This window comes from Lissotriton helveticus, chromosome 1_1 (genome assembly GCF_964261635.1).
Source record: "Lissotriton helveticus chromosome 1_1, aLisHel1.1, whole genome shotgun sequence".
NCBI lineage: Eukaryota > Metazoa > Chordata > Amphibia > Caudata > Salamandridae > Lissotriton > Lissotriton helveticus.
The window spans coordinates 1489006855-1489019824 of NC_136057.1; the positions used below are offsets into that span (position 1 = coordinate 1489006855).

The 12970-nt window shown below is 42.5% G+C and overlaps 1 protein-coding gene across 3 annotated transcripts in view; it reads right to left on the reverse strand.

Annotated features, from left to right (window-relative positions):
• HDAC7 (histone deacetylase 7) overlaps nucleotides 1-12970 on the reverse strand; it is a 706897-nt gene that overhangs the window by 436005 nt on the left and 257922 nt on the right. For all 3 annotated transcript variants that reach the window (XM_078686538.1, XM_078686533.1, XM_078686525.1), the window contains exon 2: nucleotides 1023-1207. In XM_078686538.1, coding sequence (XP_078542664.1) covers nucleotides 1023-1207 — 185 coding nt within the window. The remainder of the gene's footprint in view (nucleotides 1-1022; nucleotides 1208-12970) is intronic.

The window sequence follows — 12970 nt, forward strand, 5'->3', positions numbered from 1 at the left end:
CATAAAAGGTGTGTGAATGGCCGGGAAAGAGGTTGGTGCCTTGTCGTGGCTTTACAGCTCACGAGCTATGAGTGACTGGTTCAGCTTTTTGAACTTGCAATTATTAAGTGTATTTCCTTTTTGTGAAATGTCTTATTAATAATATTTACACTTTGAACCTTTTGCTCACCCTCATGCCAAATCCAACCTGTATGTGTGTGTACTTGAGGAGTAGATGGTTGTGTAGTAATATTTGTCTTTCCTGTCTTTCTTTGCCAGGGTGTACACTTTCTCCAAGAAATATCTACCAACTCTAGATATTTTTGTATACTAGACACCAAGGGGACTCCAGGGTGGCTTGTGTAGATCCCTCCAAGTACTGGAGTCTGCTGGGAACCTCAAACTCCTTGCCACCCAGAGTTTCCACATATCTTGAGATAAAAATTGTACCGTACCTGTGTAGGTGGGAATAGTCGCGGCAAAGGTGTGGGGTCCAAGACGCAATGTGGAAACACCAGAAAAGGGGTAGCTGCAGTTTTTGGGCCTGGGTTACGCAGCCACCCAGAAAAACCTCCCAAACCCTGACATTTCGTAAACCCCAGTAGAGTACAGGTGTGCCTCTTATGGACTCCATAACCCACAATTGCCGAAAATAAAACGGAAACACGCAGAATCAGCAGCACCCCCCCCCCCCCCACATGTAAGGATGTGAGCAGCTACAGAAATGTATTTTGAATTCTATTGGTTGGACCACCTGGTCAACAATGTTGTGATCGTATTTGACTGTAGTTGTCTACATTCAGTCTATGACGGAAAACATACATCGCAAACTTATAAGAAATACAAACTTTTTGGCCACATCATGCTGACATTTAAGTCTCACAAGACTCCAGAAACGCAACTCCACACAAAGTTCACCGTTCTAACCCAAGCGACTGATGCAGAGTAAATTACGCTCCATCACTACCCAACCGAGAATCCCACGAGCTTTGCACCCAGCTATTACGTTGTACCCCCATAAGGCGCTGAGCAAACTGCTTTACCCTCATCTGTTGGAGAGTGATGTGGTCCACCTCTTCCTGGTGAGGGTCAGGGAAGAAAATGTAATCCTGCAGCTGCTGCGTCTGCTTTAGAGCGAGGATTGCTGTGTCGGAACATGGCTGGCCCATACGGAGGTCCATGGGGAGGGTCTGCGGCACTCGCACAGGTGTGGTCAGGGTCACATCAGCTGAGAAAAAGAAAAAAGCTTACAGTCAAAGTTGAATTATACCCATTACCAAAAACATTGCAATACACTCCATATTTATATTTTATATGCATAGAAAGGACGCTCTGCATGGCAAAATGTCACATTTTAGAAATTGGCCAATTAAATTATCATTTAAAGTATTTACAATTTTATTTTTACAAAATAAATTACATTTGATACCTAGATTTCTCCATGTTGGTTACTTTCATAGTAAGACAGCCTGCACCAGATTTAGTGAAGAATTTATTAAAACACTTAGCTTAATTTTTAAATGAAACTTAATATAATTCTTTGCACTGAAAATAAAGGTGCAGGAGATGTCCTTCTCTTTCCACTACTATAGCAGACGAAAAATAGATGAGGGGATTGCATAAGCATTTCCACCAGCTCTGAGCAAGGGATTCATCTGTCTGTGTTTCCTCCGCTTCTGCCTATGGAAATGACGTATTCCTTCCTTGCCCATGACAGCACCAAAGGCCAGATGTACGTAAAACTGGTTGCAATTTGCGACCAGTATTTATACGACCATTGTGGTGATTTGCGAAGAGACCTTTGTACTAACAGGCCATTTTGCAAATTACTGATTCATAGTTAGTCGCAAATCAACCTATCTCATGAATACTAATGAGCAAGGTCGCAAATTGTAACTCACTAAGAATCACAACCATCCCAAGGATGGTGGCCTACTGAGCACCATGTCCGTGATTGCTTTAAAATAAAGTAATTTTTGTTTCTTTAAATGAAACCAGTTTTCCTTAAAGGAACACAAAATTATTTTGAAGAAAACAAATATTAAAGCAATTTTTATTTTTTTACATTCACAAAGAAGCCTGTGGTCCATTGGGGACCCATTTCCGTTTGCGAATGGGTTACTGCTTTCTCTGAGGTGTCGGTAAAATACTAATGTTTTTCATCCGCATTGCGGTCGCAAAACATTAATACATACCACTACGATTCGGAATTTGGAAGTGACGCTCCAAACATGCCCTTTCCAAAACCCGAATCGGTATTTGGCTCCAAACCCAAATTGCGACTCAGCAACAAGTTACCGAAATATACAATTTGGTGTTTGTACATTTAAAAAAGGATTTTGTGGTTGCAAACAATTTGCAACCTCAAAAATGATTTGCACGTCTAGCCCTAAAATCTGAAAAATTCTTCTAGCAATTTTTCTCAAGCACCGTAGATTTCAAGGGTAAATTCTTCCTCACTGTCAGCTTCTTGAGTGTATGGTCATCTTTGTTTACGGTGCATCACATATTAACAATCATGGCTAATAATATATATATATATATATATATATATATATACATATATATATATATATATATATATTACCTACAGGCGATAGCCAGTAGGTATATATAGTTTGGATTGGCTACCATAGGAAATCCGCAACATTCTATTGGGAATAACTTTGGCGCCGGTTGAGGAATTTGCGTGTAATTTTCCAAAATTTTGGCCAGCTCGCTGCGCTCTTTCCCTGAAAGTTTCGGGGGGATTTGTGAAGTGGGGGCTGAAAAAAAAGGGGGGTCCCAAAACGTGTTTTCCCCATGTTAATTTCCATAGGACGTTCTGACAAGTCTACAGCCCGAACCGCTGAACGGAATTACACCAAACTTGGCAAAATTGTAGGGACTGGTACGCAGAAGTGCCTTTGCTATATTTGGTGACAATTGCTCCAGTGGTTTTTATGAAAATTAACTTCAAAAACACATATATATCTGGGCGGAGCCTAACCACACATCTGATCTGATTGGCTGTCAGCACTTCATCCAAGAATTGTTGGCAGCCATCTTGGGACCAATATACATGATGGCACCTCATTAAAAAGCATTGTAGCTAATAGAGGGTTTTAGGACTTTAGTTACATTATAAATCATTTGTTGATGGTACCATACTCATTTTAGGAATTGTGGTGTGTTCTAAGGTGATTTTACCATGTGAAAAAGCCTTCTGCTGGGATATCATGAATCATGTTTGAAAGAAAACTATTATCTTATGCTTTTCCCACAGTGGTTTGGAAGGGGGTCTATAAGCTAAACTGAAAGCACATTTTCTGTAAATTCACATTATCTTTCTCAGTCATGTGAGAATGAAGTCTGACATTCTCAGTAAAACATGTACATCCAACAAGGACAGAGACTGTCAATTGATTCCTTTGTGTTCTACTGCAGCCTCCAAGAGTGTTCTAAAGAACAACTAGAGCGCTAACAGTCCTACTTATTACAAAGGTATGGCACACCTGAAGCCATCTTGATTGGAATAAAGTGGTAACTCTTAAAACATTTAATTTAAAAAGGAGCAAAATGGGGGGGGGGGTATATTTTGCCATAGAAAGTATGATTAGTGCTGCAGAAAGAAAAATTAGGGCACATTTTGAGTGACTTCTCAAATCCTCTTCAATTTCATAAAAAAAATTCTGACATGCAGTCTCCCAAGATGGCCACCAGAGACAAAAGAGCCCAAATGTAGCCCAAATATCACCAGATGTAGCCCAAGTATAGCCCAATGACAGAATGTCCCAGAGTGTTCTAAAGAACAACTAGAGCGCTAACAGTCTTACTTATGACAAAAGTATGGCACACCAGAAGCCATCTTGATTGGAATGAAGTGGTAAGTCTGAAAACATTTAATTTAAAAAGGAACAAAATGAGGGGGTTCATTTTGCCATAGAAAGTATGATTAGTGCTTCAGAAAGAAAAATTAGGGCACATTTTGAGTGACTTCTCAAATCCTCTTCAATTTCATTAAAAAAATTCTGACATGCAGACTGAAACATGCACTTTGAATACCAGCAGCAGACTTCCCTGGTGAGCAGTAGCTTTACTACAGTGATCTAATGAGCAACTAGAGTGCTAACATTCAGAATTTATGGCAAATGTGTGACACATCTGAATGCCTTCTTGATGGAACCAAAGTAAACAAGCATTGAAAATGCAATAGATCTCTCCCTCGTTTAAGTTAAAGCCATTCTGTTTGTAATAAGGTGGCTTTTTAGCTTTGCTTTTATTAGTGTTTTTTAAACTTTCATGTAAATAACATGCATATGTATGCATATATGTATATGTATGCATGCATTTATATTTGTATATATATAGATATACAGATTATATATGTTTATATATGTATGTATATATATATATATACACATACATATATATAAATGCATATGCATATATATGCATATATATGCGTGTAGAGAGAGGTAGAGAGGTAGAGGTGTAGAGGTAGAGAGGTAGAGGTAGAGAGGTAGAGGTAGAGAGGTAGAGACTAGCAGAGAGAGGTAGAGAGGTAGAGAGTAGAGAGTGAGTAATAGAGAGTAGAGAGTGAGTAGTAGAGTGAGTAGTAGAGAGCAGTAGAGAGTGAGAAGAAGAGAGTAGTAAAGAGTGAGTAGTAGAGAGTGAGTAGTAGAGAGTGAGTAGTAGAGAGTGAGTAGCAGAGAGAGAGAATAGTAGAGAGTAGTAGAGTGAGTAGTAAAGACTAGTAGAGAGAGAGTAGTAGAGAGTGAGTAGTAGAGAGTAGTAGAGAGAGAGTAGTAGAGAGTGAGTAGTAGAGAGTAGTAGAGTGAGAGTAGTAGAGAGTGAGTAGTAGAGAGTAGTAGAGTGAGAAGTAGAGAGTGAGTAGTAGAGAGTGAGTAGTAAAGAGTGAGTAGTAGAGAGAGAGTAGTAGAGAGTGAGTAGTAGAGAGTAGAGAGTAGTAGAGAGTGAGTAGTAGAGAGTAGTAGATAGTGAGTAGGAGGGAGTGAGTGGTAGAGAGAGAGTAGTAGAGAATAGTAGAGTAGTAGAGAATGAGTAGTAGATAGTGAGTATTAGAGAGTAGTGGAGTAGGAGAGAGTAAGTAGTAGAGAGTAGTGGAGAATATTCCAAAGTTTGGCACAGCACCACTTGCACAATAAGTCCAATCAAATCATATCACTTAGAGTCCTTATTGAAGCGCTGAATCTTGGTGTATATTCAAATGCTTTTATTTTCCTTAAGTTTATGTACCACAGCCAGCCGACACGTTTCGTTCTGAATAACAGAACTTCATCAGGGCGTTCTTATTTCCTTCAAGTTATGTCAGTATCCTGTTGTGATATAACTAGATATTTCTTCCAAATGTTAGACGAGACGTAAGTACATTCTTATTCAAAGTGACTAGGTATCAATTTTACCCACACAATTCGGGCAGACTTGAGTAATTTATAGCATCCTCAAAGTCAGTCTTTCAAAACTTCCAAAGAATAGGACATGATTATCCAAATCCAAATGTTTCTCAAGAAAAGTCATTTTCAATCGTTGGGAATATCGGCGTTTGGGCAGATGTGACCCAGGGACCCCCAGTATGCAAGGGGAATTAGTCCCCCCTCTGCAAACGCGCCTGTGGCCTGCGTTGCAGAGAGTTGTAAAAAGGGGCATAGCCTCATTACACCTCTGTGCAATGCAGCCCCCTGGCGCATACTGGAGGTTCCAGGTGGGCTAGTTGGCCCCCAGGGACCCCTAGTATGCAAGGGGAATTAGTTCCCCCTCTTCAAACATGCACGGGGGCTGCGTTGCAGAGAGGTGTAAAAAAGGGTGTGGCCTCATTACACCTCTCTGCAATGCAGCCCCCTGGCACATACTGGAGGCTCCTGGTGGGCTAGTTGGCCCCCAGGGACCCCCAGTATGCAAGGGGAATTAGTTCCCCCTCTGCAAACGCGGCAGGGGGCTGCGTTGCAGAGAGGTGTAACAAGGGGCATAGCCTCATTACACCTCTGCAATGCCACTAGTAAGAAGATTAATAGAGGCAAGTTTCTTCTATCTTAATCGTGGATACATTCACAATTACCTTTGAGAAGTGGTCACGTATGCACCTAAAACTAAGTCAACTATATGCAGGGCCACTGGAATTATGTGGCAGGAGTGGGGCTAAATTATGCAGCAGGGTTGAGTAAATAATGCAGAAAGAAAAAGCAAATTAATCGGCATAACGCTGCACATTTTGTAATACCATTACTTCATGATTTTGTCATCTATAAACTTGGTAACACTGTCTGGGCATTGGTTGCACCTCATTAGTAGCAGTTTAACACCCAAATATAGCAATAAGCAACAGAGAGGTGACCAGTCCTGCTTTGCAAAGGACCTTTCACTGCACTGCAACACCTGTTGCTGCATTTCTAGTAACTTTTAAACTGGTAGAGCTAGAAACACATTTTTTTTAATATCTATAGATTATGCTGCAGATGACGTATTGTGTGGCAAATGTGGCATATCTGTATTTATGCGAAAATCCTTGCAGCCACACAATTTTATAATTTCAGTGGCCCTGACTATATGTTGCCAAGTCTTGTACATTTGACATCCTACATTTTGACTGGGCCATCTGTCATTGCAATAATTGCTGTTGCCCTTTTACCACACTTGCAGGCCACAAAAACATTTTCTAGCAAATTACAAGGAACACACATAATGACCAACTTTATAGTACAGATTTAACAACAATAATGCATGTTTTCTGCCGCATGCAGGCCCAGATCTCTGTACTGGGGTGAATGTATGACATTGTTCTGCATTCTGTCCATCAATTGTTCTTTTTGCATTTGTCACCCCGAGTGGGACGGGTATGCCTAGACCTGGGTCCCGTGCTCTCCATGCCACTGGAGTTAAGCTATCCTGGCTGATGAGGGCTGAAAGCCCGAAACCGGTCCTAGGATGCTTGTTTCCAGTCCAGGGAGGACCTGGCCTGGCAGTTCGGCTGGACTGTTCCCATTGAGCGCAGGGTCAAGACTGATTTGCATATGGCTTGGTCGAAACTGGAATGGAATGGTGAGCAAAAAAACTATGGATTTAGGCCCAGATCTCTGTACTGGGGGGAATGTATGACATTGTTCTGCATTCTGTCCATCAATTGTTCTTTCTGCACATGAACAAAAAGAGCAGATAAGAGTTCACTAGCTCTGTTAAAAAAAATAGCCATTCTTTTGTACGCGCATAAAAGAAAGCAGTATGACTGGAAAGTCCTCGCTGTCGGACAGGTCTTGTGCACACATTAAGGCCTTTACCTAGTATGTGCTATGCAAGTCCCTGATGTGAAGCAAAACACTCAAAAGGGAGTGCACGCTGAATCTGGTTACTGTCCCATGCAAAAGAAGGAGTTATCTATCCCTAGGCACGTACCAAAGCATGTGAACAACTGATACGGCCCTAGGTAACGTGCAACATTTTCACCACTTAGAGGTGGCCCTACCTCTATGGTGCCCTTTTAAAGAGGCGTTATGGGTTCCAATTCTACACTAGACAAAGATGGGGGTGCAGAAAGATGGTGGTAATCTGGATCCACTCAGGCACAGACACCGACAATGTAGCGGGCGCAGAGCTGTTAGTATCTACGCATGGGTGTCCTGAACACAGTCCTTTAGAAAGCTATAAAGGCTTGCATGAGGATGGGCACAGTTTGAGTGTACCCACTTTTTGGTGAGTATTCAGGGGAGCTGTCTCAGTACTTTGGGAGGTGGCCTACGACAGACAGAGAAGTCGGCTCACTTGGAACAACCTTGTTTGACCCTCGCCACCGATCTGTGTATGTGAAAATTTTGACAGCATACAGAGAGGGAATGATGCCTTTTTTGGTCCCACCTATGTGACAGCACAAGCTGACCTGGTTTCGAAAAGCCCTATTATCAACCTACAGCTGACTTAGAGCCCGCCCTTTGCTAACCATGGGTTGGCTTTATTGTCACTGCTTGCTTCTTATTCATTAGCTTGTACGAGCTTTCCTTTTTAGGTCTCGCCTGAGCCAGCGTGCATGCGGTGCACTGCAAGGCATTAAGTGAGGGCTTTTGAGCTCTGAACATACGCTTGTGCGTGTGCTTTTTTTTCTGAGCCCACAATTGGCTCGTGCATGTGTCTTTTTCAAAAACACAGCACGCAATTGGTGCAAGGTGGGCGATTGTCCCGCCTTGTTTGTTGGATGCCTAGGGTCCTCAGGCGCGAGCTTCAAATCCATCTGTCTCCAATTATCACGTTGGCGGTAATTGGAAACAGATGGTGGTCGCGTGTTTTAGGCCGAGCCAAGCACGCGTGCACCACTCCGGCTGCAGCTGCTTTCACTTTTGCCGCAACTTGTTTCGTTTGCACAGAACAATTGTAAGGGGGCGCAGCAAGACCAGGCCAGAATACTTCAGCACACTTTCTGCTTGTTGGCTGATTGTATTTTAACAACTTTCATTTTTTCTATGAAATTTTAATGCCTTTCTTCTGCAGCTTCCAGTGGAGTTGCAACATTTAGTTGTCATACAAAGCGCCCCGTAGAAACTGTAAACCCCAGCCCTCAAATACCACAAAGTAATCAAGAGCAACCGAGCAACACGATAACGTCGTAGGCCAAATCCTTTGAACTCCGTGACCTTTCACAACTCAGCAATTCATTGTGATAAAATATTGCCGAACATTTTCCCGTTTCAGAACTAATTAGCCTTGCAGATATGATTTTGCCCGGTTGTTTAATGGAACTTGAAGGGGTCTGGTCCTCTGCAATGCAAGAACACCCTCTGGACTCAATAGAGAGCTCTGAGACCAGGATACTTTGCCGAGGAAGGCCCCTGGCTCGTCCCAGCACCACGAATGCTGCGGTGCCCAGTGTTACTTACGCCAGTGATTTTGCCCCCAAACTTCACTGATCAGGAACGCCTTTTAACACCGAAGTCCCGGGTGCACTCAACAGCAACAAAAGACCCGAGGCCTCTCCCCAGGACCACGCAAACAAGGTGGGGATCCCGCCCTCCCTCAGCCGGGTCACCATGTCTCAGCCCAACAGCGGGAGGCAAGAGAACCACAAACTAGCAAGTCTATACGAACCAACCTACATATTAATTGAATGCTCTAAAACTTAAATCATACAGACCAGGAATGTACAGCCGGAGATGTGTTAGTATTTTCATTTAAAGGGCAATATCTGGTAGATGACCATTTTTATTTTATTTGATACTTCTTGTATTGTATCGTAATTGCTTTTATATAGCGTTTTATACCCCTGAGGAGGCATGGAAGCACTTTGCTCCGGGCACCACGCCGCTCTAGAGGCCAAAGTTAGTGGTATTGGTTATTTTTTGATTTTGGGCTTTGTTTTGAGCTCGGCCACTCAGGGAAACCATTACTCGTGTTAGAGTAACCTAATAGGGGCTAGCTGGTATCACTAGTAGCAGCCGTGTGCATTCATTCAGGTAGTAGTAGATGAACCAGATGAGATCAGGTATTGTTAGATTGTAGGAGTATGTTTGTATTTCGTGCACTGCTGAACATTACCCGAATGCACAGAGGTTGGTGGATTAGTGTAAGTGCCATGGGAGGTTGTCCTCCAGGAAAGGGCCACTTTCTGCTATGCAATAAAGGCCCAAAGAGTATGACGTGGGTGTTGCTGAATGCCACTATTGCTGAGTACTAAGGCTGTCCAGTCTTCATTCCACCTCCCGCCTCTTTCTTCTTCATCCTATGCTTTCTGTCTCTTTTATCTCAGTTTTGTAGATTCTTTTCTTTCTCTTCCCGCTTTTCTCCTTTCTATTTCTTGCTGTAGGTCAAAGTCTGTTGGTGGAAAATAAGTCCTGGTTACAAAATCAGTGCTTGTGTCGACTACCTGCAACCACTGGGACACTGGCCAGGTTCAGCCACTGGGAAACACCGACCTCCTCAGATCTTACTTTGTTTTAGAGCAGTGCTTGAGCTGGTACCCAAGCCGGGAATGTCACAATTGTCAAATGTGAGAGGGTCACTGGGTGTGGAAAGTTCAACCGAACATAAATGTAATTGGTGGAAGCTGACTCATAATACTTTTGGACTTGTGTAACCACTGCCTCCACTTCCCTTAACTGCCCAGAAAACTCCTCAGTTCCGCATACCTCACAGAAACCCCCCGCATTCGCCGCACCTGAGGAATATCTTTCATCCATCTCGCCCGCCAAAGCCCGGAACACCCCCCCACTACAACTCCACACAACACTATCGCTCTCCGTCTTCAAGAAGGGACTCAAGACCTGGCTTTTCGAATGAGACAAGTAGCACTATACAAATACCTCTTGATTGAAAAGGAAAATGCAGTCCCATCAATGGAAAGTTTGGCTAGGCCTGCGTTGCAGGCTCTAGACGTAGCATAAGCTGTTTTGACACGGAGCTTCATCCACTGCCTAGCCCAGGGATGTCCAACATTGAGCAGCAAGGACCAAATCAGTGCAGATATACTAGATATCTCTGATATATTTAGTTACAATGAATCAAGAAGGGAACCATTTTCATAGTCAGTTGATATCAATGCTTAATTTGAGCCAGTGGTTTCCGGTGCTCAGCACCAGCACTTAATCATCAACACCGGTGCTTTCCACAAGCACCAGTTCAGGACACATTCACAATCATTTATGAGGCATGGGGAGATCACAGGATTTTAAGCCGACCCGAGGCTCGAACCTGGTTGCCCAGCTCTGAAGTCGGCGGCTCTGGTCATTAAGCCACATCCTCGTTCCTCCTTCAGGGTTGACAGTTGGTTCTGGCGGCGCTAACAGGAGAGCTGGGGCTCTTGTCAGGGGGCAAGCTGCATCCTGACAAGACCCCTGGTATTTTTTTTCAAATTAACCACTGGTTGATATAATTAAAAGCTGACAGATCTGTCAATTATGGACCCACATTAGATGCCACTGGGCTGCAGCTTTCTATGTCCTCATCAGAAGAAAAAAAAAGCTTTAGGGAGCACAACTAAGAGAAGAGCTTTGGCTCCACTCACATATTGATTACAACATTCGATACAGAAGAAATTGTTTTAGTCCACTTACTAAGTAGTTCCATTCCCTCTGCTATCGGGTTGTGTATCACATGTAGGTCTGGCACCTCTGACACCCACAAGCATCATGTTTGCGCTATATAAAACTTTTTAAATGAATACATTAAATAAACATGTGAACGAGGACAGAGATCTGATGGTTATTGCAGCACAGGCTAGTAATGTTTTCTCTTTATGAAGGTGATATGGTTTATTAGAGGTGGTTATGTTTGTCAAAATAAAAGGCATCTATAAAAAGCATCCCCTGTAAATGGAGTAAGAAGGAGCACATTTCATCCAGGTTGTTAGACTGCACTTAATGCAACATACACTCCAAAGACCACCAAATTCCACATAATTACACACCACATAATTAAACACTACTAAATACAACATACACTCCACACAATACCACTCAGTGCCACATAATTATATACAACATAATTACACTACACTCAATGCAACATGCACTCCAAACAATACCACTCAGTGCCACATAATTATATGCTATATAAATACACTGCATTCAATGCAACATACACTACAAATAATACCACTAAGTGCCACATAATTACACGCCACATGCAAGTACAAAAAAATCGAAGACATGTTTTAATTAAAATCTTTTTTAATAAGGTTTTTCATTTATATATAATGTCATCTTCGTATCTATAAAGTTAACAAAAATGCTTAACACTTTGTATTTTAACTTTTCAACTTAATGCACCATAGCCACAATGCTCTACACAACATAACCAACAATTCTGCCTAAAGACATAAGATCCCAAAGGTGAGACCTATTGGCTATGCCAATGCTTGTTCATCTTGCATTTGATCCTCCCCTAGAGCATAGCCTCATTACTTGTGTATTTCCACTGCCTAATTTTCAGGAGCTCATTTCTTTTTTCATTTAGGTTAAGCATTCATGAGAGTGCATGTGTTTTCCTGCAGTCTCCCTCCTGTACTTTTTTTTCCTCCTCTACCAAACTCCATGTTGCTCCCTCTCGCCCGTGATCTTCTCCCCTCCACCCCTGGCGTTGCACTTGCCCTCCTATGCTTCTGTTTCATATTGTTTTCTTACTTGTGTGCTTTTTCCTCATATGCTGCTTCAGCCTCTCACCCACCTGCATAAGGAAAGAGAACGATGCATTTTTAGGTCGCTTACCCAATTTGCCATCTTTTTAATGTGTTTTTGTTATTCAGCAGACCAGGCACACATTTCTGCTGGCCTGTTTGCCTTTAAAGCGCGTTTGTGCAACTTCTACTTCTATCAATTACTGATCTACCTATATATGATACCTTAAAAAATGCCGCCTGTATAACTTTGCAGTGCACTTGTATAAAATAACGGGCACAAGCCTACACAATGCTATAGCAACGTGAATCGTTCCTTTTTTTATTTTTAAAGATTTTCGCCTTACTACACTGCATCTTGCCAATTCTGTAAGGCACAGTAAAAAGTGCCAAATGAGAAATCAATTGGCATCACCAAGGCTCCTTTTGTTTTCACTCAGCCATGGACAGTTTATGGTGCACCTGGTCAAGGTGCACTCATGAGAATATGTGACTCATCTGACAATGTACTTACAGGTAAAATAATCACCTCGTGTGCGTCCCAGGCAGACCCACTAAGAAACTGGGAGATTCTGAGAAAAGACAGCCCCTCTGAAATACTGACAGGGCTGGGACAGACTTGGCAGCATGCCAGTCTCTGTTCCATGGGACGCTGAATCTTTCCGAACCATACTGGTCTTGAAGAGGCCTAGGCTGGTCGTCAAAATCTAACCATTTTCATGTGCGTATGATCGCATAAAGAAGCACTGAATGAAGTTATGAGGAAAGGCTCACTGTATGAATCTTGCTGAGAAGATCAAGCCCAGGCCTTATCCCCCAGATTCATCATGCTCCTCTTTTGCGAGTCCTTAATAGTGATTATTAAGGATTCGCTATTAAAGACTCGCAAAACAGGATGCA